The sequence below is a fragment of the Nanorana parkeri genome, unplaced genomic scaffold (assembly GCF_000935625.1).
Source record: "Nanorana parkeri isolate BGI_ZX_2015 unplaced genomic scaffold, ASM93562v1 scaffold147, whole genome shotgun sequence".
NCBI lineage: Eukaryota > Metazoa > Chordata > Amphibia > Anura > Dicroglossidae > Nanorana > Nanorana parkeri.
The window spans coordinates 1914441-1936977 of record NW_017306415.1 but is presented as its reverse complement, the minus strand read 5'-3'; the positions used below and the strand labels follow the sequence as shown (position 1 = coordinate 1936977).

Here is a 22537-nt window from a genome sequence, read left to right as displayed (position 1 = left end):
CATGATTGTTGATGGATTTACATTGTGTAACATTATTTCCATTTTTTGACTGTATACTTTTTTCATGTCATGTAACTTAAGGACTTTTACTAAGGAGTGTGTTTATTTTAGGAATTAGTAAAAAGGGGTACCCCTGTACTCTTTCTCCTGGGATTGGCAGATATCTGGGAGCCCTTTATTGTATGAAGGGCATCCAGAATCTGCTAGAGGGCCCCCCATATCCCTCACATCCCTCTTGGGTCCTCTAAAATGCCAAGCAAATCCTTACCTAGGCATGCAGCCTGGTGTGGGCATGGAAGGGGAGGCAGTGAGCATGTGGCCCCCATTTCTGCCCCCCCCCCCCTTGTAAAGCACCTTGTTTTAATGCTAAGGAACAAGGGCCTCTTCCTCAAATCCAGTTCCTCCAAAAAAGATGTAAGGGTTTTTGGGAAGGGGGTTATTGTGGAATCTAGAAGCCCCCTCCCAGGAGAATGAGTACAAGGGTGCATTAGTACCCCTTATTACTCATTCCTAAAAAAAAAGTGAAATGTAAATTAACACATACTCCTTAGAAAGAGTCCTATAATTGCACAAAAAAGAGTAATGCAATTCTAAAAAAATCTTAATAATGCCCTCTGATGTAAATCCTTTATTAATCATGATGAGTCTCCTCCTCCGCTGTTACCATTGCACTCCCACCACTAAATGACAGATCACTTGAAATTCAGTAATGTAAAAACAGTGCTAAGGATCCTGGGTGACATTAGTGGCCGTACTGGGTCATGACCATATATGGCCAATCATGTCATCCAGCATCACCAGCATTGTGTTTACATTACAGCAGCAATGCAGATCTGTCATTTAGTGGCAAGAGCAAGGTGAAGAAACATGGTCAGATGGAGGGTAGTTGTGGTTGGCGATGCATTTACATTTCTGGATGATGTGATTGATGATCAGATGACAATCTTTTTACTCAGTCCCCTGGAAATAGGTGGATATCTGGGGATCGTCTTTTTATTAGGGGCTTCCAGGCTCCACTATAAACCCCCCAAACCCTACATCCATTATGGGGGACTAAATGTGGTGAAGGGGCCCTTCTCAATGATGAAAGTCACCTGGCCTTGTATTGTAGAGGAAGGGGGACCATACGCTTGCTAACCTCCCTTTCTTGGACCCAGGCTGCATGCCTGGATATGGGTCGGATTGGAATGTTAGGAAGAACCCCACATTCTCTTTTTTTACATGTGCACTGTCATTTCAGGGACTACATCTTAGGTCAGTAGCGTATGAAATCACTCGACACCAGCGTTGGGTCACATCATGCTCCCTGCCTCCAAGATGGCGGTGTGAATGTGCAGAACGTGCCAGAGGCCAATATGGTCTCCGCACTTTTTTGTTTCAATTGTGCACTTTCGGATTCGGTGGTTTGTTGCCTCCGAATCCGAAACAGCATAATTATTAATTCCATCAAATGAAACAAATGAAAAGGTTTCCCCTTTTCATTAGTTTCGTCTAATACAAATTTTTATGCTGTGCACAAGTCTAATGTTTTTTTTATATAAAAACTAATTATTGTGGCTGTCATTAGTATTGTGCTTGGTGTTCAGGGCAGTGGAGGGTAAATTTTGTTCTCCATATCATCCCTTTCTGTGTGTCAGCATTAATAGGTTAATTCCTCCAATGTCAGAAGCTGTCAGATGTATACCTGACCCAACAGCACCCCGTAATATATGCATGTGTAACATAAATACCGTATATAGACTGCTGCTCATGTTTGAATTGGTATGTTAAATAAAATACTGTGAGACATATACTTACAGCCAATATTCATAATATACCATCTGATTCACTTGCAGTGAATGTTTGGGAGACATCACATTCGTGGCCTTTTAAATATGCTCCTCAATGTGCATGGTGTGATCCGTAAATGCTAACAAATGTACACCAATTTTTTTTTCTGTGGCGGTGGAAAAAAAGTGCAATTTTATTGACACATAAAAAAAGCTTTTTTTTTTCCAAGTGCAAATTTGATTTTTGTTCCAATGGGTACAATTTCCTAACTTATTCTTTCTTTTAATGCCATTCACAAACTGTAAAAGTGTGGCATCTCATTATATCTCAAACATGACTATTGTAACTCCCTCCTCATTGGCCTTCCACTACACAGGATATCCCCCTTCAGTCTATCATGAATGCAGCTGCCAGACTCATTCACCTTACCAACCGCTCAGTGTCTGCATCCCCCCTCTGACAATCCCTCCACTGGCTTCCACTCGCCCAGAGGATAAAATTCAAAACATTAACAGTCACCTATAAAGCCATCCACAACTCTGCCCCCGGATATATCTCAGACCTTGTCTCAAAGTATCACCCTAAACGTCCCCTCCGCTCATCCATTGACCTCCTGCTTTCCAGCTCCCTTGTCCACTCCTCCCATACTCGCCTCCAGGACTTCTCTAGAGTCTCTCCCATCCTCTGGAACTCCTTACCCCAACCTGTCCGTCTATCTCCCACCTTGACTGCCTTTAGGCGTTCCCTAAAGACTCATCTCTTCAGGGAAGCCTATCCCACCGCAACCTAACCACTGAACCTTCACATTCTCACATAATTCATTCCCACAGCTACCACAGCTACCTCATGTATCATTTCCCCCTCCTCTTTTAGATTGTAAGCCCTCAGGGGCAGGGCCCTCCTTACCATCTTGTCTTGAATTGTATTGTAACTGTAATGTCTTCCTTATATTGTAAAGCACTGCGCAAACTGTTGGCGCTATGTAAATACTATGGAATAATAATAATAATAATATCTCATGTATAAATTTAAACTGAAAAGACCATAAGACCTTTATTGGAAATACTCCAGTACACATAATATTATGCTTAGGAAAATGTGCATGTGACTGTAGTTTTATAAGTCATATTTTTTTTCCTGTAACCAGTGTAACAAGTAGAACAGCTCCATTGAATTTAAAACACTCCAGTAATACTTACAACACATTCTCTATTATTGTCCTAGTTTTTTTGTACTTTGTTTCATATAAATGATGGCTTGAGCGGACTTTGATACACCCTTTGTGGAAATTGTGACAGGTTAACCACTGCTGTGTTTTCGTAATTCTACAGACATTGATTCCTCACTCTACAGAACATCTAAACCAAGCGCATAGTAAGTGTTATTTATTTATTTATTTTTATGTAATATAGAAATGCATGTATATAATTTTTAATATAGTTTTAACAAGCAAATTTCTCTCTACCCACTTTCTGCTGTATACACTACTGTATGCCCATATTTTCCTAAAGCATAGTGTTTGCAGCTGCAGAACTCTCTGGAGAGCACTCTGATCTCTATGGGGGAGCAGAAGACTGCTGGGATAAAATTGAATAGTAACCATTTTTTTTCTGTTTAGAAAAATGCATGTTGAATTGTATAAAAAAATGTTAAACTGCACACCTGGCAAACGGCTAAATACACAGGTGAAATAGGTACGTGGCAACTGTTTTACCTGCCAAAAGTGTTTGTGTTTCTGCCCATCCAGTTCTGAGGTTTATACAGCTCTATCACACAGTACAGCCCTGTCTGGCAGGGTAGGATATCTATTTTTGTTCTGCTGTAAATGCAGAACAAAAATGAATTGAAATTGAAACGCTGCTTACTTTTTTTTTTACTGTATTTGGACTGTACAAAAACTACACTGCATTCGGGTATTTACACAGCAGACTGGTGTGCTGCTCTGTGGTGCAGTGACCTGATATGTCATCCAGTGCACTGCAAAAAAATGCAGCATATCTGATTGCATGAGTGCATGAAACTGTATCTCCCAATGATGCTCCTACATTGTTCTTGGTAGTGAATTAGTATCAAAACTAATTAGTGTCCCAAAAAAAAACACCTTAAGTGATATATTTGATCTCATAAATATTCTTTTAAGAAAAAGGTGTAAATAGTGTAAATAATTAATATCATAACTAATTAATGTCCAAAAAACAAACAAACAGAAGAACAGGGGGAAACCACTACGTTCATGGCTTCCCCTATGAACATGTTCAACTAATCCTTATTATCTGTGCATGTATATATTTTACAACTCTGTGTAAATTATCCCCAGTGAAAAAAAAACAAAAAAAAGTGATATTCTGTGTTTCATAAATATTCTTAAAAGAAAAAGTGTTAATAGTGTAAATAATTAGTATAACTGGTAGTGACTGTAAATGGCCTTGCTGATAGTCGCAGGAATGGTCCCCTGTTGGCAAGGGGACCATGGAGAAGTCTGTCCAGAACAACCATGTTCAGTTGGTAGAGGAGCAAGTGGCTGTAGACAGGAAGTGGCTAGAGAAAAAAAAATCACACTGAGATGCAACAAAAGATGAAAACACATGAAAAAAAAAAATCAATGCAATTGTTAATGATACACAGTGCTTTAGCAAACAAAATGTCTTCAAGACAGGGTTCAGATTCACTTTAATTGAACACAGGAAATATAACATAGCAGTGAACATTTTGACAATACAGGAAACTGTGCAAAACATGTTTTGTTTAAAGAACTAACATATTAATAATCTTTGCAGTGGGGCTACCGCCTAACTGCAAGGATTAAGGCCTTGTTTTTGCCAAGGGTCATAGATATACTCACCCGATTCTCCAAGCCGGCTGACTCCGACAGCGCCCCCTCCAGCCTGTCTCCTCCTATTGCACTCTATCACAAAGATAAGTGCTTTTAATTGGACAGTGCAAAAGTTTCAGCTTTCTGAAAAAATGGAATGCAGTTCTCAGCCCTTTAAAGCTAAGGGTGATAACTTTCAGCTGCCTATAATATGTGTGACAGAATGGAATGAAGTCTACAACTTGATTTCTGGGTAAGTCAAGTTAATGCTTACAATTAAAACAAATAATAACAGATTCCTCCACAAATGCTATAAGTGCAAGAAATCAAGAAATCCCTGCTGTTTCTTTTTTATTCTGACGGTGGCTGCCGATCACTGTCAGAATACCCGAACAGAGCCAGCAGCTCATTGGCTGTCCACTCTGTTCGTACAGAGATTTTCCGACTGGCTCCTTTAATCAGCTAATCGAGGGATGCCGGACAAAATGGTTCCGGCAGTGTTCCAGAAGAACTGGCCAAAATTCTCTTAATGTATAGCCAGCTTTATGCTGGTGGTATGTAAATGAGATATGAAGGACAACAGTGGAGGAACTGCATTTTAGTGTATATCCTTAGTCCCTCTCCACTATGCCTAGTTAAATAAAGGTAACAGACTTCCTAATTATGTTCTATGCTTATTTTGGCAGAAAGTTAACACACATTTTGTAGTGCTGTCAGAAACCAAATCACAAAAAAGCAGCATTAAAATTCAAGGGATAAGTCCATATAATATACTGACTACAAGCGTACGTAATTCAAACTGAACATGTAGGGAAAAAAGCATCCTGATCATTGCAACCCTCAGTGTCCAGTGACCCCAGATACACTCAGAGCTCTCTATTTATAAAATATCATCTGTTTCAATAATCTCTTAATCATGAATGTTTTAATCTTCTTTTACATACACAATTTGGCTACAATTCTGTAACTTGTATATATTGTATTAACTCTCTAATGTATGTAATAATTTGATGCTTTTGTTTCTTACAGTGTATTACTATAGAGAACCATACAGCTATAGACAACAAGATAGAAAAAGCATCAGAAATTCAGAAGCAGATTAATAAGATATTCAGTCATATAGATGCAATGATGCCTAAGGTGACTTTTGTCCATATTGACAACACAACAAGTGCCATCAAGAGCAAAATGTTCATAAAAAGTCCCCAAAAAAACTATTGTGTTGGAGACAAATTAATAGTACAAGTTAATGCGTATGACCATTTAGGCAAAAAGAAAACCTATGGAGGAGACTATCTAAGAGCAATAATTTCCAATCCTGATTTACAAGCAGGAGCTTCTGGAAGGATTGAAGACTTTAAGAATGGGACATACCACGTTTATTTCACCTTATTTTGGGAAGGTGAAGTAGTGGTAAGAGTGTTTCTCATGCACCCAAGTGAAGCCGTTTCGTCACTCTGGAAGTCACGAAATAGCTGGTATGGGAATGTTGGCTACTTGTGCAAATTCACTAGTCCAGGCAAACAAGTAGAAACCAACTGTGGCTTTAATCTCAGTAAAGAAGAAAAACTGTGTACATATATAGATGAGAGAGATGAGGAATACTTCTACTCTGTCAGACCCCAGAATTTCAGTTGTGATTCATTAACAGAATTCAAGAACTGGAAGACATTGGCTACCCAACTGTCTCCGCTGGAAAACAGTCTGCTTGTAAGGTACGTCTACGTGTTCTGTTTTTGGGCCAATATATAGTAAAACATTTTCTGTAATAATTAAGGTAAAAAAATGCCTACCTGTGGATAATTTTTTAATAGAAGCAGTCAGAATATAGAATTGGTCAGATTTCTGTCACATTCACTTTGACATGTGCATGGGCACCATGATAACTAATCAACATAATTGATTTAAGGTCTGTTTGCTTTGTTACAGTTCAAATGTATTGTACGCTGTTTGCTGAATACTACACTAGCATCAAACCAGTACATGCATAGATGTCCTTATGTCACTACCATGATATACATACTTTATTTGCTTTATCATATATTTTAGAGATCTAGCATAACTTATGATAATATGTACAATATATTTCTGAATTTAAAAACAATCTATTTTTTTATTTTTTTTCAAGTTCACGTGTCAGAGTGGAAATTCCACAGCAAATTTCTGAGTTTAACGTATCTCGGTGTGGCAGTAAGTTTCATGCTTCTACTTTTATCAAACTGGTATCTGTAATAAACATAAATGAAGTTCTTTTAAGAGACAATAACTTTGGATTCAGTACACACCCAAAGAGTTTCATTTTACAGAAATAGGGAATGCAATCTCAGAAAAAAAAAAAGCTTTTTTTTAAGTAATTTATGTCAGAGAAAGCAATTTTTTTATGGTAAACTGGTCTTTATCAGCTCAGCATGGAAAAATCACGTCATTTTCCAATTGAAAAGACAGCAGAATGGTAAAATGTTCATCTAACATCACCTATAGGAAAACGGTGCTGCTGACACAGTTAAGAAGCAAAATCAGTGAACTGCTAATTTAATCCAGGAAACTCTGCAAATATGTTAATGTCAGAAAGTCCAGGACAACTTGAGTTCTATGTGAATTTCTAATTTTCCTTGCAGCCACCCCGATCAGGCTTTCTTTTAACTGCTCTCCTTTAAATCTCTTTGTATGCAATGTTTACTAAAAAAAAAAGGGGCCCCTGTAAAAGCAAATTATGCATTCTAACCTATTGCCCATGTCTTGAATCTTTGCTTATTTCAAGAGCTATGTCTCGTCCAAGGAATCTTCTGCATTTGACACATTACTGGGTGTGTAGGAAGCCTGCCCCTTACATGCTTTGGTCTGCCAGCCCCTATGTCACTACTGTGTTCTGTAGTGGCATTGCGGCTGCTGGATGGAACCACAGCACACAGCAGGGCACCAGGAATCAGATACAGAAGATTATTTGAATACCACAGCTCTTCAAGAATGTGAAGAGTCAAGGTATGGATGACAGGTAAGTATTACTAATTTTCTTTTATAGGTACCGCTTGTTTAATTTTTTCAGTAGGTGACAAATTTATAATGGTTTTGAGTCAATTTAATATCATTTTTTATACATTTAAAAACATATGTTTGTTTTAAAAATGACCATGAGGGCACAGCTTGCCTAAATAAAAACTCAAACAGATCCACCAAAGAGAGGTTGGTTTCTGTGATAAGTCATTTACTTTGTGTGTGTAAATTTTGGCTTGAGCTACTGAGGTCTGTAAACATCAGGCTTTTAAAGCATAGAGGGAAAGAAAATCCTAAAGCTCTTCCTACTTGCTAGAATGATGACTATATAATGTTTTGTTCCATATTTAATTTTAACAGGACTTAAAAAAATGAAAACTATTTTTACAAGTCTTAAGACAAAAAAACACTAAACCAGTGTTCATTCCTTTATAGACTGTAGCTTTGGCTTAATTGACAAAATTAGGTGTGCATAATTAGCCAGAAAAGAGACTGTGATAGATTTGGGATTCTCTAGCTTACAAAACCACAGGAGTAGATGTCCTAATAACTAGAGTATTCCAGCAATGGCAAGATGTGCCCCTTGTGTATGTAAGTGATTTTATTCAGTGTTGCAATCATTCCTTAAAGGGCCAGTCCACCCAAAACTGATAATTCCATGAATTATTAGGGGAGCGTTAACTCCCCTAATAATTTCTTATATCACTTGGCAACTCTATTGGTGGGATCACTGTGCTTGCATATTTCTAGGTCTTCAGACCTCCTATAGTCATCATGAGTGAATCATATACTCCCTGTTGAACTTTTTATTTGTATTACAATTTAGAGCAGGGCTGTATAACTGGAGTGTCAAGTGCTGATTATGCTGGTACTTGTCAGGCAGAGTGATCTCCTACCCAACAATGACAGGATAGCTCCCATTCCAAATATAGAGACATGGAAGCATGTGATCAGGTAAGTAGTATAATAATAGAACTAATGTAAGAAAAGTCCTGCACATTCTGGAGGGCCAGCATGCACACATGCACTAGCGTTCAGGCGTGCATGCAGGAATGCGCACAGGAATACACGTACAGACACGTGCACGAATTAGTGTGGAAGCACACAGGAATTAGCAAAGGACATGCAATAATGGTAGTCCTATATGAATGGGCATGCAATGTGCACAATTTGCTGAGTGGTCTCAGCCAGTTCCCTGCTTACCTGTGACCCGACCTGATTCCACTTAACTGTGTTTGACCCAGCTTTCCTCCTAAACCTCTCCTTGGACCTCTGCCAGCCTATTGTGACCTCAGCCTGCTTACTGGATTCCGCCTTCTACCCTCTGCCTTGTAACGCGCTGATCTACTGTTACCAACCTCGGCTTATGACACTGACCCTGCACCTGGCTTTTGATCTGGTACCTCGCTGCCCGGCTGTTTTGACCTTGGCTTGTGATCTCAACTCTGATTCTTATTTTGGCCTTTCTGCTGCTCGACTGTCACCAGTCTCCAGTCACTGGGTCTTCCCATCTGAACTATGCACAGAATCTACCTGCTCCATTAGCCACTTGTGCCACTCTGAGTCCTTACACTCCCTGTCCCCACTTCCTGTGGTTTGGACGAGAGGTGCAATAAAAGCTCACTCATCAGCTCGGTCTCAAGGAACAACTATTTCTGTTCCCACTGACACCAACCATATGAGGCTAATTTTATTCCCACTGACATCAACCGCATAGGGCTTATTTTATCCCATAAGTCTTGCGATGGTTGTAGAGTGTATGGCCACCTTAAGAGTTGCAGTGCAGAGCAGGAGGCTGGTAATGCTATGCTGGATTTTTCAGACTGCAACTCCCAGGAAGCTGTGTTTCAGAGGGGAGGGGGACACTGGGGTGTGGCTGCTGAGTGCAATTAGCCCAGGAGATCCTAGCCAAAAGGAAAGATCTGTGTGATCCAGTCTGCAGGATTGTAATGTGAGAGATAGAGCTGTGTAGCTACCGCTGATGTAGAGGGGGCTCACAGACTCTGTGTGTGTGCTGTTTGACAAGAGACTTCAACCGGTGTGCGGTGTTCGGAGGTACACGAACAAGCGCTTCAGCAGAACCCAGTGACGTTTACTAAAATAAGAAAGTGATTTAGCTGTTGTCACTGACACCAATGATATGGGGCTTATTTTACTTCCACTGACACCAATGACAGGAAGCTTGTTTTCTCCCACTGACATCAACGATATGGAGCTTACTCTACTCCCACTGGCACTAACAATAAAGGGTTATTTTATTTACACTGACACAAAAAGTGGGACTTACTTTATCATCTGAAGCAGAGGACCCCATGTCCTCCGTGTTGCTAAGGACAACACTGTCCTCAATAATCTCTACCAGCCTGAGTTTAAAACCCAGAGATTAGGCCCCATTTCATCCTCCTCTTCTCTACCATTGCCTCATCCCTCCTCCTCTTTATATTTATCCTTGGCCTCATGCTGCCTTTGTCCAACAGGGATAGAGGCAATACGCCATTGTTCCTTCTGGCCCTGAGACAGTAGAACGTCCTCCCCTTCCTCCTGCTGCTATGGCTCTAGCACCAGACCTCCAGCACACAAGAATATGCACAAACTTCAAATGGCTAACATTTTCAGTGAAAAATCTCAAAATCCTATAAATTTGGGAATTTTAAAAATGTTATTTTGCAGGGGCTTGCAGTGCAGGGGTAGCCCCACTGCAAGAGAAAGTTTTTTAAATGCTTGGAGTGCTTCTTTAATATTTTAGCAGTATGTGAAAAAAGAAATTAGACTTTTGCACTGTAGCCCCTATATACAGTATATATAAATTGCTACTAAAATAATCGATATTCTGCTAGTAAACAGCTAACTGACCTTGTGTATCCTGTGAGGCAGACACTTGTAAAGGTGGCCATACACTGTACAACCATTATATTTCTAATATTATCATTATTATTACTGTATCCCTGATGTTAAACTACTAGATATTTGAGCATTGCCCCTTTATATACCATCCAGGGATCAAGAGTTTCATACTCTGAAGGCCCATACATCTATGTTAAGTTAATGCATGAGAATGCCCATTGGTATGCATGCTGATGCACATTAGGAGAGCGAAGTAACTAGTGAGTACAGGTAATTGCATATAGCACAGTTTAAAAATAACTTTACGTGCAATTCAAATATATAATGGGCTAAACTGGATTTTTAAAATTATCATTGGAGAATAAAACATTTAAAAATGATCACGTGCTCTTCATAAACCCTGAGCAGTTTTTTTCTTACAGGATACCTACACCCATAACCATGGATTACTGCCAGCATACAAAGAAGTATGCCAGCAATAAATCACTTTACAGTTTTACACTGATCCAGTTTCCTCATTGTAATATCTGCTCTACAGGCTTCAGGCCACCAACATACAAGTTCTCTTGCAGGTTTCATTGCTAACCCTGACTAAATATAAGCTTGAATCATCATGAAACATGAATCATTGTACCATACATTAAAGCTCTTTTCTACCTGTAGTTTTTGACAGTAATACATCACTTTCATATAAAGACACTGTACTGGGTCATTTCACAAAAATATTTTCTGCATTATTTGTAGAGAAAAGGGTCATCTCGAGGATATAGTTTCTGCACCTAACATCTCTGATCATGTGTGTTTAAAGAAATATTTGAAAGAGTCTTCTTATGCAGAAAGTAAAAGTAACCATGAGCAGCTAATGCTATCCAGCACACACTGTGACTGCATTAGTTTTTGCAAAAATAAATAATAAATGCACACACATTAATAAAAGAAAAAAATGTGCATGTATTATTTTTTGCATTTATGTCTGCAAAGCATCAGTGGATCATAGGTGTGATCCTCTGGCTCATGAAGACTCTTCCTCCCAGCCCCTGTCCGTACTGAGGTATGGACTTTCAGCGAAGGGAAGGGAAGAAGTATGAACGACCTACAAGTGTGGTGATGTCATTGTACTTGTACTCCATTGAAAGAGAACTATTGGGTAACCTTATTATCCCATAGTCCTCTTTAGGGTCACGGGAGGACATATACTAAGGTCCTCCTCTGACACAAAGCTCAGTATATAGCAAGCTATTGCCCGCTAAATGCTGAGAGCGTTGCAGCCAGAACGCATCCCGGCAATACTGTCGAGATCCACCCCGCTGGCTGATTGGCAGCGGGCTCTGCCTATCTAGAGGCAGAGCCAGCTGTGCCTGCCCCCTCCCCCTCTCTGTTCCTCCACTCAGAGCTGTAGGATCAGAGAGGGGAGCGGGGGAATCCCTGTGGGGAGCGGTGATTAACAGTCACCGTTCTCTTCAGGGAGATGGTGGGGAACAGTGGCGTAACAACCAGGGGGCGGGGGGGGGGGCACTTGCCCCGGGCTTCTAATAGCGTATCTTCTCAGAAGCTGCACAATGCGCGCGCCAGTTTAAGTAGTAACCAGCACACGCGGTATGTAACTTCTAACAGCGTGGGAGATGGGAGGCTGCGCTTGTTGGTGGATCCAGGAATCAGGTGAGTATTAGAGAGAAAAAACTGTTTTATTTTATGTTCTATTCTTAGTTCTTTAATGTCATTGTAGTACTTTCAGGTGGAATACAGCTTCATAAGATATCAGCTAGGGAACTACAAGTCCCAGCATGCCCTCATTGCCCCTGTACAACAACCAGATATTGCCGTTCCCCGGGTGATATGTGTGTGTGTGGGGGGGGTGTACAGGGACAATGATGGCATGCTTGGACTTGTAGTTCCTTAGCTGATATATATGTGTGGGGGTGGGGGGTACAGTTCTAGTGGATGTTTATATAATATGGGGGGGCGAAAAAAAATGTTCTGCCCCGGGCGCCCATAACTCTGGTTACGCCACTGATGGGGAAGTGTGTCTATTACCCTCCCAATTTTAGTATCATCAGCAAACAGAAACATGGCTATTCACGCCCTCCCCGATGTCATTGATAAACAGGTTGAATAGTATGGGGCCTAGCACAGAACCCTGAGGCACACCACTCATGACCCTAGACCAATCTGAAGATGAGCCATTAATCAATACTCTCTGGACACGTTCCTCAATCATTCCCTCTAATAGTTTGCATACTATGGATGTAATACTGACTGGTCTGTAGTTCCCATGTTGGCATCTTGACCCTTTTTTGAACATCGGTACTACCGTAGCCTTCCGCCAGTCACTTGGTACTCTACCAGCTGGAGTCCTTGAAAATTAAGAATAATGGTCTCGATATCACCTGGCTGAGTTCTTTAAGTACCTTGGGGTGCAGGTTATCTGGTCCTAATGCTTTACTTGCATTAAGTTTTTCAAGTCTATGTTGAACCCTGGCTTCTGTCAGCCACTGCGGTATGTTTTGCATTGAGCTACTCGCATTCTTATCTACATTAAACCTGTCTTTTCCCGCGTGTATACAGAGGAGAAAAAAGAATTCAACATGGTGATTTATGGGACCTTAGACTGCTGCAGAGGTGGGGGGCAATTGCCACCCTGCCCCCCGGCCCAGTCCGCCCCTGGGAGGGGGAGAGAGGTTGGAAGGACCGGTCTAAGAATGAGCCAGCTCTGCAGTTCAGGTGAGTATAACCTAGACAAAACAAGCATTAAAACCTTGCAGTGTGGGGGTAGCCCCACAGCAAGGGTTAATCAAAGTTTTGCCTAGCGCTCTTCTTTAGTGACAGGAGACTTCGGGGGAAAGAATCCCATGATTCAGGTAAGTGAGGGGGAAGGATTAAGGTTTGGGGTCATCATATCACCCTCAACGTGTGTGCAACATAAAACATGGTCTAAAAAGTAAACTTAGGCTTTAAGTCCCGGTTCACACCTTTGCATACTCTGTACATTCATTTGAATTCACATGCATTTTTTCCCGTGTTTGCTGTGCATTGCCCATTTATTTCAATGGGTGCTGCACATGCAAAAAACAAAGGAAAGTAGCTCATGTAGCAGATTCTGCTACAGGCATGCTGAGTTTTATTCTTGTGCCTGTGAGCATTTTAACGCCTGTCCAACTGCAGGAAAAACACCCATTTTGCTAGCCACATTTGGGTGCCATTAATAAGTAATGGCATTGCAAGTTCGTTTTGACGCACCCTGTGAACACGCGTCAAAGCATGCATTTGTTGCATGTTTGACATATGTTCACGTAATGTCTACGTGTGAACAGGGACTAAAACTCACCTTAATCTGACTTCTCTGTAATCCACTTGAGCAAGACTCAGGAGACCACCTCACAGGGACAGGGAGTCGAGCTTAAGCCTGTGTTATGAACCAGCTTTCTCTCTGCTTCTTGTAGCGCCAATCACATTCAGATTTTTATGGCGGGTTTGGCTCTTGTTGGTGGGAAACTACTTCTAGTCTAGTGAGTTTCATTCATAATATTTTATGGACTTATATATGCCATCATGTTATTGTTATATATCAATTATGTGCTCACTTTGGACAGATTTTGGTGCCATATAATCAATAGGGATGATATTCGGGTTCAACTCAAATGTGGGTTCTAGTCCAACTCAGCTTCTTCATTATTCTCAAAACAAAATGGCCCTAACTGCTATGTAATTGCTTTTGTAATGTAAAAGAAACAGCCGGGGATCCGGGTCGACGTCATTGACCAAATCTTTGTCTTTGACAATATACGATCGTTGACCTCATCCAGCTTCCACAATGCTTTGTTTACTGCAATGCCAGGGAACTGTTATTTAGCAATGGAAATGCAATGGAAAAACATCATGGGGCAGCAGGCTACTGTTGTTGGTGAGTGTTTACATCGCTGGACAACATGATTGTTAGTGGCAAGAGCGAGGTGAAAAAACATGATCAGATGGAGGGTAGTCGTGGTTGGCGATGGATTTACATTTCTGGATGATGGGAGTGATGATCAGATGACAATACTGACATTTTTTTTTTACTCAGTCCCCTGGGAATGGGTGGATATCTGGGGGCCGTCTTTTTATTAGGGTGCTTTCAGGTTCCACTATAAACCCCCCAAGCCCCACATCCATTATGGGGGACTAAATATGGGGAAGAGGCCCTTAACCCTCAACACTGGTACAAGAGCATTACAAGGACGAGGTCTTTCCTTCTTAATGATGAGTAATCTGGCTTTGTATTGTACAGGAAGGGGGACCATACACTTGCTGACCTCCCTTTCTTGCACACCAAGGCTGCATGCTTGGATATGGGTCAGTTTGGAACGTTACGAAGAACCCCACTGTCAGGGTGCATCAGTCAGGAACCATAGTGCAGCTTCTGCCCGGACCGCTGCACGCTATGCTCATGCGCGCAATCGGCTCGTTGCCGCTAGTACTGCGCATGCACGAATACGTGCAAGTATGCGCGCAAAAACATGCACACGCAAGTAACGTGCACAGGCATTTCCTTGGCGCCAGGCAGGCTATTTAACCACTTGAAGTCCGTGGTGTTAAACCCCCTTCCTGTCTAGGCCATTTTTCAGTATTCAGCGCTGCAGTACTTTGACTGACATTTATTTTGTCATACAATGCTGTACTGAAATTAATTTTATACCATTTTTTAGGGACAGATAGAGCTTTCATTGAATCACCACTGGGGGGTTTATTTTTTAATATATTAAGGAATAATTACCAATTTTTTTTTAACTTTTCCCCTATATTAAAAGATAAAACATTTATTATCACCCAATTTTTTGGTAAAATATAAGAGATGGGGTCACGTTGGGTAAATAGACACCAAACATGTCAAGCCTTAAAATTGCACGCGCAAAACCTAAAAAAACTACAATACCCAAAATTAGCCATAGGCGATGATTTAAAAGCTTTTACCGCTCATCAGTTTAGTGTTATCAGTGATTGATGGCCCTAAAATTATTGCTCTCACTCTGACGTTCGCGATGATATGTAACATGTGTAGCGCAATTGTCATTTTCGCACGCTGGTGCATCGAATGCGTATTTACATTTATATGTGCGTAAATATGGGGCTGGGGGTGGGGGACTTAAAAATTTGGGGTGTTTTTTTTAAACTTTTTTATATGTGACTTTTTTAAACTTTTTTTATGTTTTTTTACACTTATTGCTATTGCTAACAATCTCCCTATGTGATAGCACAGGTACACTGACAGGTCCTCTTTATGGAGACATTAGGGGTCTCTAAGACCCCTAATGTCACCAGGGGATCCCCCAAACAAGCTGATGAAGCAGAGATCTGCTTCATCAGCTTCTTCTCTCTGGCTATAGCAGCCAGATGACTGACAGGTGAATGCGGAAGTGATGTAATACACATCACTTCTGCATTCAGACCTGGGAAGGAGGGAGATCAGCAAGGAGGAAGATGCTGTATTCCCTTCCAACTTACCTCCTGGCGCCCACCCGAGCTGGTCCCAGGCCGCAGATGGGCTAACGGATCCTGGGGTTGAAGGTGAGGGGTCAGGAGGGGGGGGGCGCGCAAAGACAGCACATACATACGATCGTCAGGCTATAGAGCCGGCAACCCGCAAATGTGAATCCGCTGTCCGTCCGTTTTTTCTCAACGGGCGGACGGCAAGAGGTTAAAGATGGCTCCTGCATCTGCACTTTACTGAGAGATCTTCAGCTGTAACCTGCATCTGTGTTTCTGCTCCTGATAGCTGTATGACCCAGCTTAATTCTTGACTCTGCCTGCTTGCTGCCTGCCTTGTGACCTCGGCTCGTCCTTGACCATTCTCCTGCTTCCTGATCCGGTACAATTCTACTCGCTAGTGTATGACCCGGCCTGTTCCTGACTCTGCTTCTGTCACCTGCTTTTGTACCACGCTGACCGCACGTTACCGATCTGGCTTGTCCCTGAGTACGCCTCAGCCTCTCACACAAGTGTCGTCTGATCTGACGTCGACCACTAGCTGCCTCTGGCGTCCTTTTGTCAGCATGAGCACATCCAGTGTGTCCAGCAGCCATACCAGCCACAGGCACTGGTGCCCCTCTCTGTCTGTATAACTACTGTTCCATTCTTCAGTGGAGCTCAGATGAGAGCAGCAAGGGATGGCCTTCCTCATCACTTCAGGCTCATACCAAGGTACGTGACACCCACATTCTCTTTTTTTCATGTGTACTGTCATTTCAAGGACTACATCTTACCATTCTGTAACACCACATGCAGCTTTCAGACATCCAAGCATGTTATTTAAAGTATTTGTGTATGTTTAATGTTGTCCTAGTAGGTCAGTAGCTCAAGATGAAATTTACATACTGAGTTGCAAGGGTAGTGATTCATTCCACTCTCTTCTTCTCCCTTGATGGCTATCTAAAGAGAAGCAGTTATACCCTGAGTGTCTAAAATAAAACAACTTTTGCTGAGATCCTGATACATGGCTTTACCTTGTATTAATTACTATTTGTAAAAGAAAGATTTTTTTTATACATTTTTAACAAATATAAAAACATGTTTAAAAACCTATAACCATAAAAAAAAAAAATTAAATAACACTGGTCCAAAACCATTATAATTTTCCTGTAGATAACCTGACACTTTTGCAGACTATTACATCTACTTGTTCTTGCCCGACATATCCTTGGTTTGTTCTAGTCACATGTCCTTTTTGTTTGAATGACAATACAATGAATGTATTAGCTGTGATGACATTCAAAGGTTATGATTAGGCATGTCCCGATACCGATACTAGCATCGTTATCGGGACCAATACAGGGCATTTTCACAAGTACTTGTGAAAATGCCCCGATACATAGCGCTGATGCTTGCGCAACGGTGTTGAATTGTGGAGCGGTGACAGAGCGGGGGGCGTGGAGTGCTGAGAGCAGGGGGCTTGGAGCGCTGAGAGCAGGGGGCGTGTGGTGGTGACAGAGCTGGACGCGTGGAGCTGTGACAGGCTCTGTCACCTCTCTCAGCCCCTGCTCGTTCTTGTCACAGGAGTTCTAGCACATTACTGTGCTAGAACTCCTGTGTTGGAGGTGACAGGATCAATAAAGAGTACCTGTCACCTCCAAATGCTATCACACAAGGGCTTGTTATTCCCTGTGTGATAGCAATAAAGTTAAGTAAAAAAAAAAAAATAGTTTAAAAAAGTTTAAAAAATAAAATAGAAAAGAATAACTAATTAAAAATGTAACTAAATAAAAATGTACAAAAAGAAAAAGGCGATAAAGTAAAAATAATACTAAACCGAGCGGATGGCTGGGCGGTCACGGAATCGCACACCACCGCCGATCGTGCTGGCAGTGCCATTATTTTTCGGTTTCCCGCCGAAATACCACCTAGGTGGTCCCACAGGATCGCGGTTTGAAAACTTGAATAGGTTAAATGATCCCAGAATGTTTTATTGTTCTAAAACAGTCTTAAATTAAAGTTCTTCATAATCATAAAGAATTTGGCCTTAAATCATTAGTCTGTATTCTTTTATAAAAAATTTCACCTGTCCGTTTAAGAAAAAGTATCGGTAATTGGTATCGACAAGTACATGAGGGGAAGTACTTGTACTTGGTCTTGAAAAAGTGGTATCGGGACATCCCTGGTTATGATGACATTATTAATGTAAATAAACTTTTTTTTCTTAAGATTCAAGTTTAGAAACAAAAGAAAAATGCAAAACGGGAGGGAAATTAGAATACCCCAGTGGATATTTTATGAAGGACATCTGGTACCCGAAGACTTGCAGCATGCAGACCTACCACCAAGCAGAAGAACTAAATGCTTGCATGACGGGAAAATTCTTCTACATGTTTGGGGACTCAACCACCCATCAGTGGATCTTTCAGTTTGAAACCAAGTTGAAAAGTAAGCATTACTAGTATGAAATCATAAATATTAATAAATCTAGCTATCATGTTAAGTCCAAATGTGGAGGGTGTACGTACCCCCTAAAAATGCTCAGTTGAATTTGTAAAAAATCTTCTTGTTTAAAAAATTAAAAATTAAAAAAATATACAGTAAAAATATATAGTATCTCTGACATGAGAAAAAAGGCTCTCTTCTATTTTTCTTACTTGAAAATATCTACTTTGTCTTCTTCATTAGCAACAAGTTGGAGGCAACAGCTAAAAACCATTGCCCAAATTTATACTAAACCTGTGGCCAGACAATGGACATAAATTTACATATTATTAATGTAACTTTGGGCAGCCTAAAAACATTCAGATATTTACATGTTCTTAACAGGCAGTACATTTGTTTTAAAACAAACCTTCACTGACTTTCGTAGTATATCACACAGTAGAAGCACTAAAAGCATTGTTTAAACCACCTGAGCTCCCCCCTTCCAACAGTTACTTCCAGCCTTCATTAGTGTAAACACAGAGCAAGTACCACAAAGGGAAAAGCCAACATGGAGTTAACTAAAGGGTGTTTTATGGTGCACATAAACATCTTTCTTGTGTGTCTTATAGTCCATAAAAAAGGAAAAATTGGGGAAAAAACATTTTTTTTCTAGCAAAATTGAAATGAAAAAAAAGGAGTGTGGAATATATTCTTTTACAGTGATAAATAATATATCTTTGACATGGTATTCAAACTATATAACATGAAGACCTTAATGAAAGATTTCTGAGACTATATGTAAAGTCTTAAATTATTGCACACTCTCAGCTGAAGACAAGCAAATCCTGGGATACAATTCAAGTAACACTGTACTTCTCAATGCAGTTCTCAAACTCAATGAAATATGCATTTCTGCCACTAGGAGCACGGCAGAAGAAAGGCTCCAGTTTAGTTAGCTTGTGGACTCTATCTTGTACTTCCTACAGTTGGGTGATTATTATATTGTTATTATGATAGTAGATGATAGTTTCTGTCCTCTCAGGCCTTAATTGACAGGTAAGAGGGTACATTTGTCTGACTAATTAGTATCTGTATAACCTTTAAATGATTCCTAATAATGTTCTACACCATCACAGTATAATGTTTACCTATAGTCTGCTCAACAAATAGTTTTTTCCTCCTCCCAGTAAAATGGTGAGACCAACATCTAGGAGTTTGGAAAGATTTCCACAGTGCAACTTCTGCTGAGAGCAAAGCTGCAATTTGCAAATATGTTCTTGCTTGTTATGTTGCTTTTCAGGGAAAGGGAGTGGTTACCTGTTCTCATTATTGTTGAAATGTTATTAACATATACAGTCTTTGTTATTCCATTTGTAATAAAAACATTTTTTTTTAAAGTTTAGTTTATTTACTGAATAAGCTGTTTTTGTATTTCAAGCATAATAATTGTATATACAGGTGAAACTCGAATAATGAGAATTTGTGCAAAAGTAATTGCAGTAAGTGCTGCAAAAGGGGCCCAAACCAAGTACTGAGTACATATGCATGCTTGTACTTTTCAGAGGTCCGATATTGTTCTATGTACAATCCTTGTTTTATTGATTGCATGTAATAATCTACTTTTTTGAGGTTGTGGATTTGGGGTTCTTGGGGTTTTCATGAGCTGTAAGCCATAATCATCACAATGATGACAAATCACGGCTTGAACTATCTTGCTTTGCATGTAATGAGTCTATCTCATATATTAGTTTCACCTTTTAAGTTGCATTAGTGAAATAAATGAACTTTGCACGATATTCTAATTATTCGAGTTTCACCTGTACACTACATTTCATGTTCCTTGTGTAACAAATCGACTTTCAATTTGTAATAATACTCCACACTGAATTTTTTTTAATTTTCCCAAAAATTTAAATATTTTCAGAGAAAAAAAACCACAGGGAAAAAAACATGTTTTTTTCTCATGGCTTCAAAATTTCCAGAAATTTTACATAGATCAGACACACTGGCAGATTGTAAGTTGTTGCTCATCTCTGCTTCTATGTTTCCTTCCTATTTACCAGCATTTTTTTAATCTACTTGTACCATTTAGATTTCCAAAGCCTATCACAATTCTCACTGTATGATATTCATTTTATTTTCCATTCTAGATATAAAATTCCTCAATGTCTATGAAAACGGATGGTCACAAAAGCATTTAGCTGTTGATACTGAAAGAAATATCCATGTTCTTTGGAAACATCATGCAAGGCCATTTATTTATCTAGGATTTACAACCCTCAGAGAAGAGCGCACCATCCCACATGAAATTGACTTAATAGGAGGGAACCAGTACACCATAATTGCTTTCAACATTGGGGTGCATTTCAGATTATTTCCTGTTCATCATTATATCAAGAGGCTGTACAACATCCGACGTGCTATAGAGCGCCTTTTTCTGAGAAGTCCAGAAACTAAAGTTATCATCAAGACGGAGAATACAAGTGAAATGCAAGTAGAGTATGAAGGAATGAGTGATTTCCATGCATATGTTCACTACCTTATTATGGAAATAATCTTTAAAGATATCAATGTTGGTTTTATAAATGGTTGGGACATGACTACTGCATTTCATTCTAATCAGATTCATCCTCCACCAACTTATGTGAGAAATGAGATCAACATGATGATGACATACAGCTGCAGCTGAACTGTCAAATGAAAAGATTAATAACTTTTGTTCTATTTTCCCATATCTGCATTATACTGGAGGTAAAACAGGAATATAATGGCTGCTATACCATTTGGAAAATCTGAACTGAATGCTGCAAATCTTCAGCAACCTTTGCTGCCCAGTATGTTTCTTCCTTGACTGTGACTTTGACCTGCTGTAGCCATAAACCCAATCACCTGGAAACACCTATAAGTTTGTTTTCTTTCGCAGAAGTAATATAGGTTTCAATAACAACTAAATATGAGTGAATTAGAACTGAGTTTCAATTGATTTAGGTAAATTCACGCCAAAATTAGATTCATGCGGATCAGTTTTCCTTTCTCAATTATTAAGGGAAGGGTAATTTTCCAATGAGTGCCTAATGGCAATTGATCAAACTGTATCCTTCACTGGTTTTACAACAATAAAATGATTATGACCAGTTGATTTGGGCAACAGCAATGTAGCATTTCTAAAAATGTCATGTTAAAAATCAGTGTGTAAGTAAAGCCTAACAATTAATTTATCTTATTTGCATCCTTTTAGTCTGTTAAATATATCACTGAAAGCATTTTATTATATCTGTTTAATAAGTGCAAAAATACACCAGAAATCCTGTGCTGACCTGTGGACTCTGCAGTGATGTGTTAAACTGGTGATACACCTATAGATTATCTGCAGATTTTCTATGGTCAGATGGAAAAAGTGCAACAGATTCCTCCATCTACGCTAAACTGTGTGGATGGAGGAAATTCCCACTGAGCCAAGCTTCAGTTAATCGGCCCCACTCGCTTTCAAAACACCTGAACAATACCTGCATCCAATCAGATTGTTCAGGTATTTTGACAGCCAGCGGGGCCGACTAACTGAAGCTTGACTCAGTGGGGAATGAGTGAACCAGTGAACATTATCACTGTAGAACACCTAATGTGTAACCTGCAAGATCACCTGATAATATTAAAGCAAAAAGAAATCTAAAAAAAACAAAACTAATGCAGCCACCACGTTTAAGGTATGCTTCAATATATTGAAGTTCAGCTTAAGTATATTACATTTTTGTTCTTGGGTTTGAATATACTTTAGAACCAGTTAACTTTGGGACTAAATTGATTTTATTCAGACCCATTTGCTTTTTTTTTACTTGACATATAGAATGTTTGCATAGCTATTTCCCAGTATGTAGTAGATCGATGTAGTGGTATTGAATGAAGTAAAATCACAGGCAGAACAAGCTCAGAGTCCATTACAGATATTATCCATCAGATGAACATTGGCTATAAAGCTGGGAGTGCCACTTCCAACTCAGTATGTTGTATTATGTACTTTATATGAAAATACTGTTCCTTTTTTATATAAACTGTAATAATTACAACTGTGTTGCGTAAACATTTTCAAGCACACTGGATAATCTGCTCAATGAACCTGATGCACAGATGGGCAATTCTTCTTTTGTGAATATAGTGTGGCCATCCTGTGAGTGACTCTCTAATTAAGTTGTATTACTTTTATCTTCTCCAGAGTGACTTGGCTTTGTAAGTGAATTTTTATATATATAT

General features: G+C 39.9%; 1 protein-coding gene across 1 annotated transcript in view; it reads left to right on the top strand.

The window, feature by feature from the left end:
• LOC108785177 (NXPE family member 1-like) overlaps nucleotides 1–20978 on the top strand; it is a 49033-nt gene extending 28055 nt beyond the window's left edge. Inside the window, exons 5-8 of the mRNA XM_018554213.1 lie at nucleotides 5612–6297; nucleotides 6711–6776; nucleotides 18099–18310; nucleotides 20440–20978. Coding sequence (XP_018409715.1) covers nucleotides 5612–6297; nucleotides 6711–6776; nucleotides 18099–18310; nucleotides 20440–20978 — 1503 coding nt within the window. The remainder of the gene's footprint in view (nucleotides 1–5611; nucleotides 6298–6710; nucleotides 6777–18098; nucleotides 18311–20439) is intronic.
• The last annotated feature ends 1559 nt before the right edge of the window (nucleotides 20979–22537 follow it).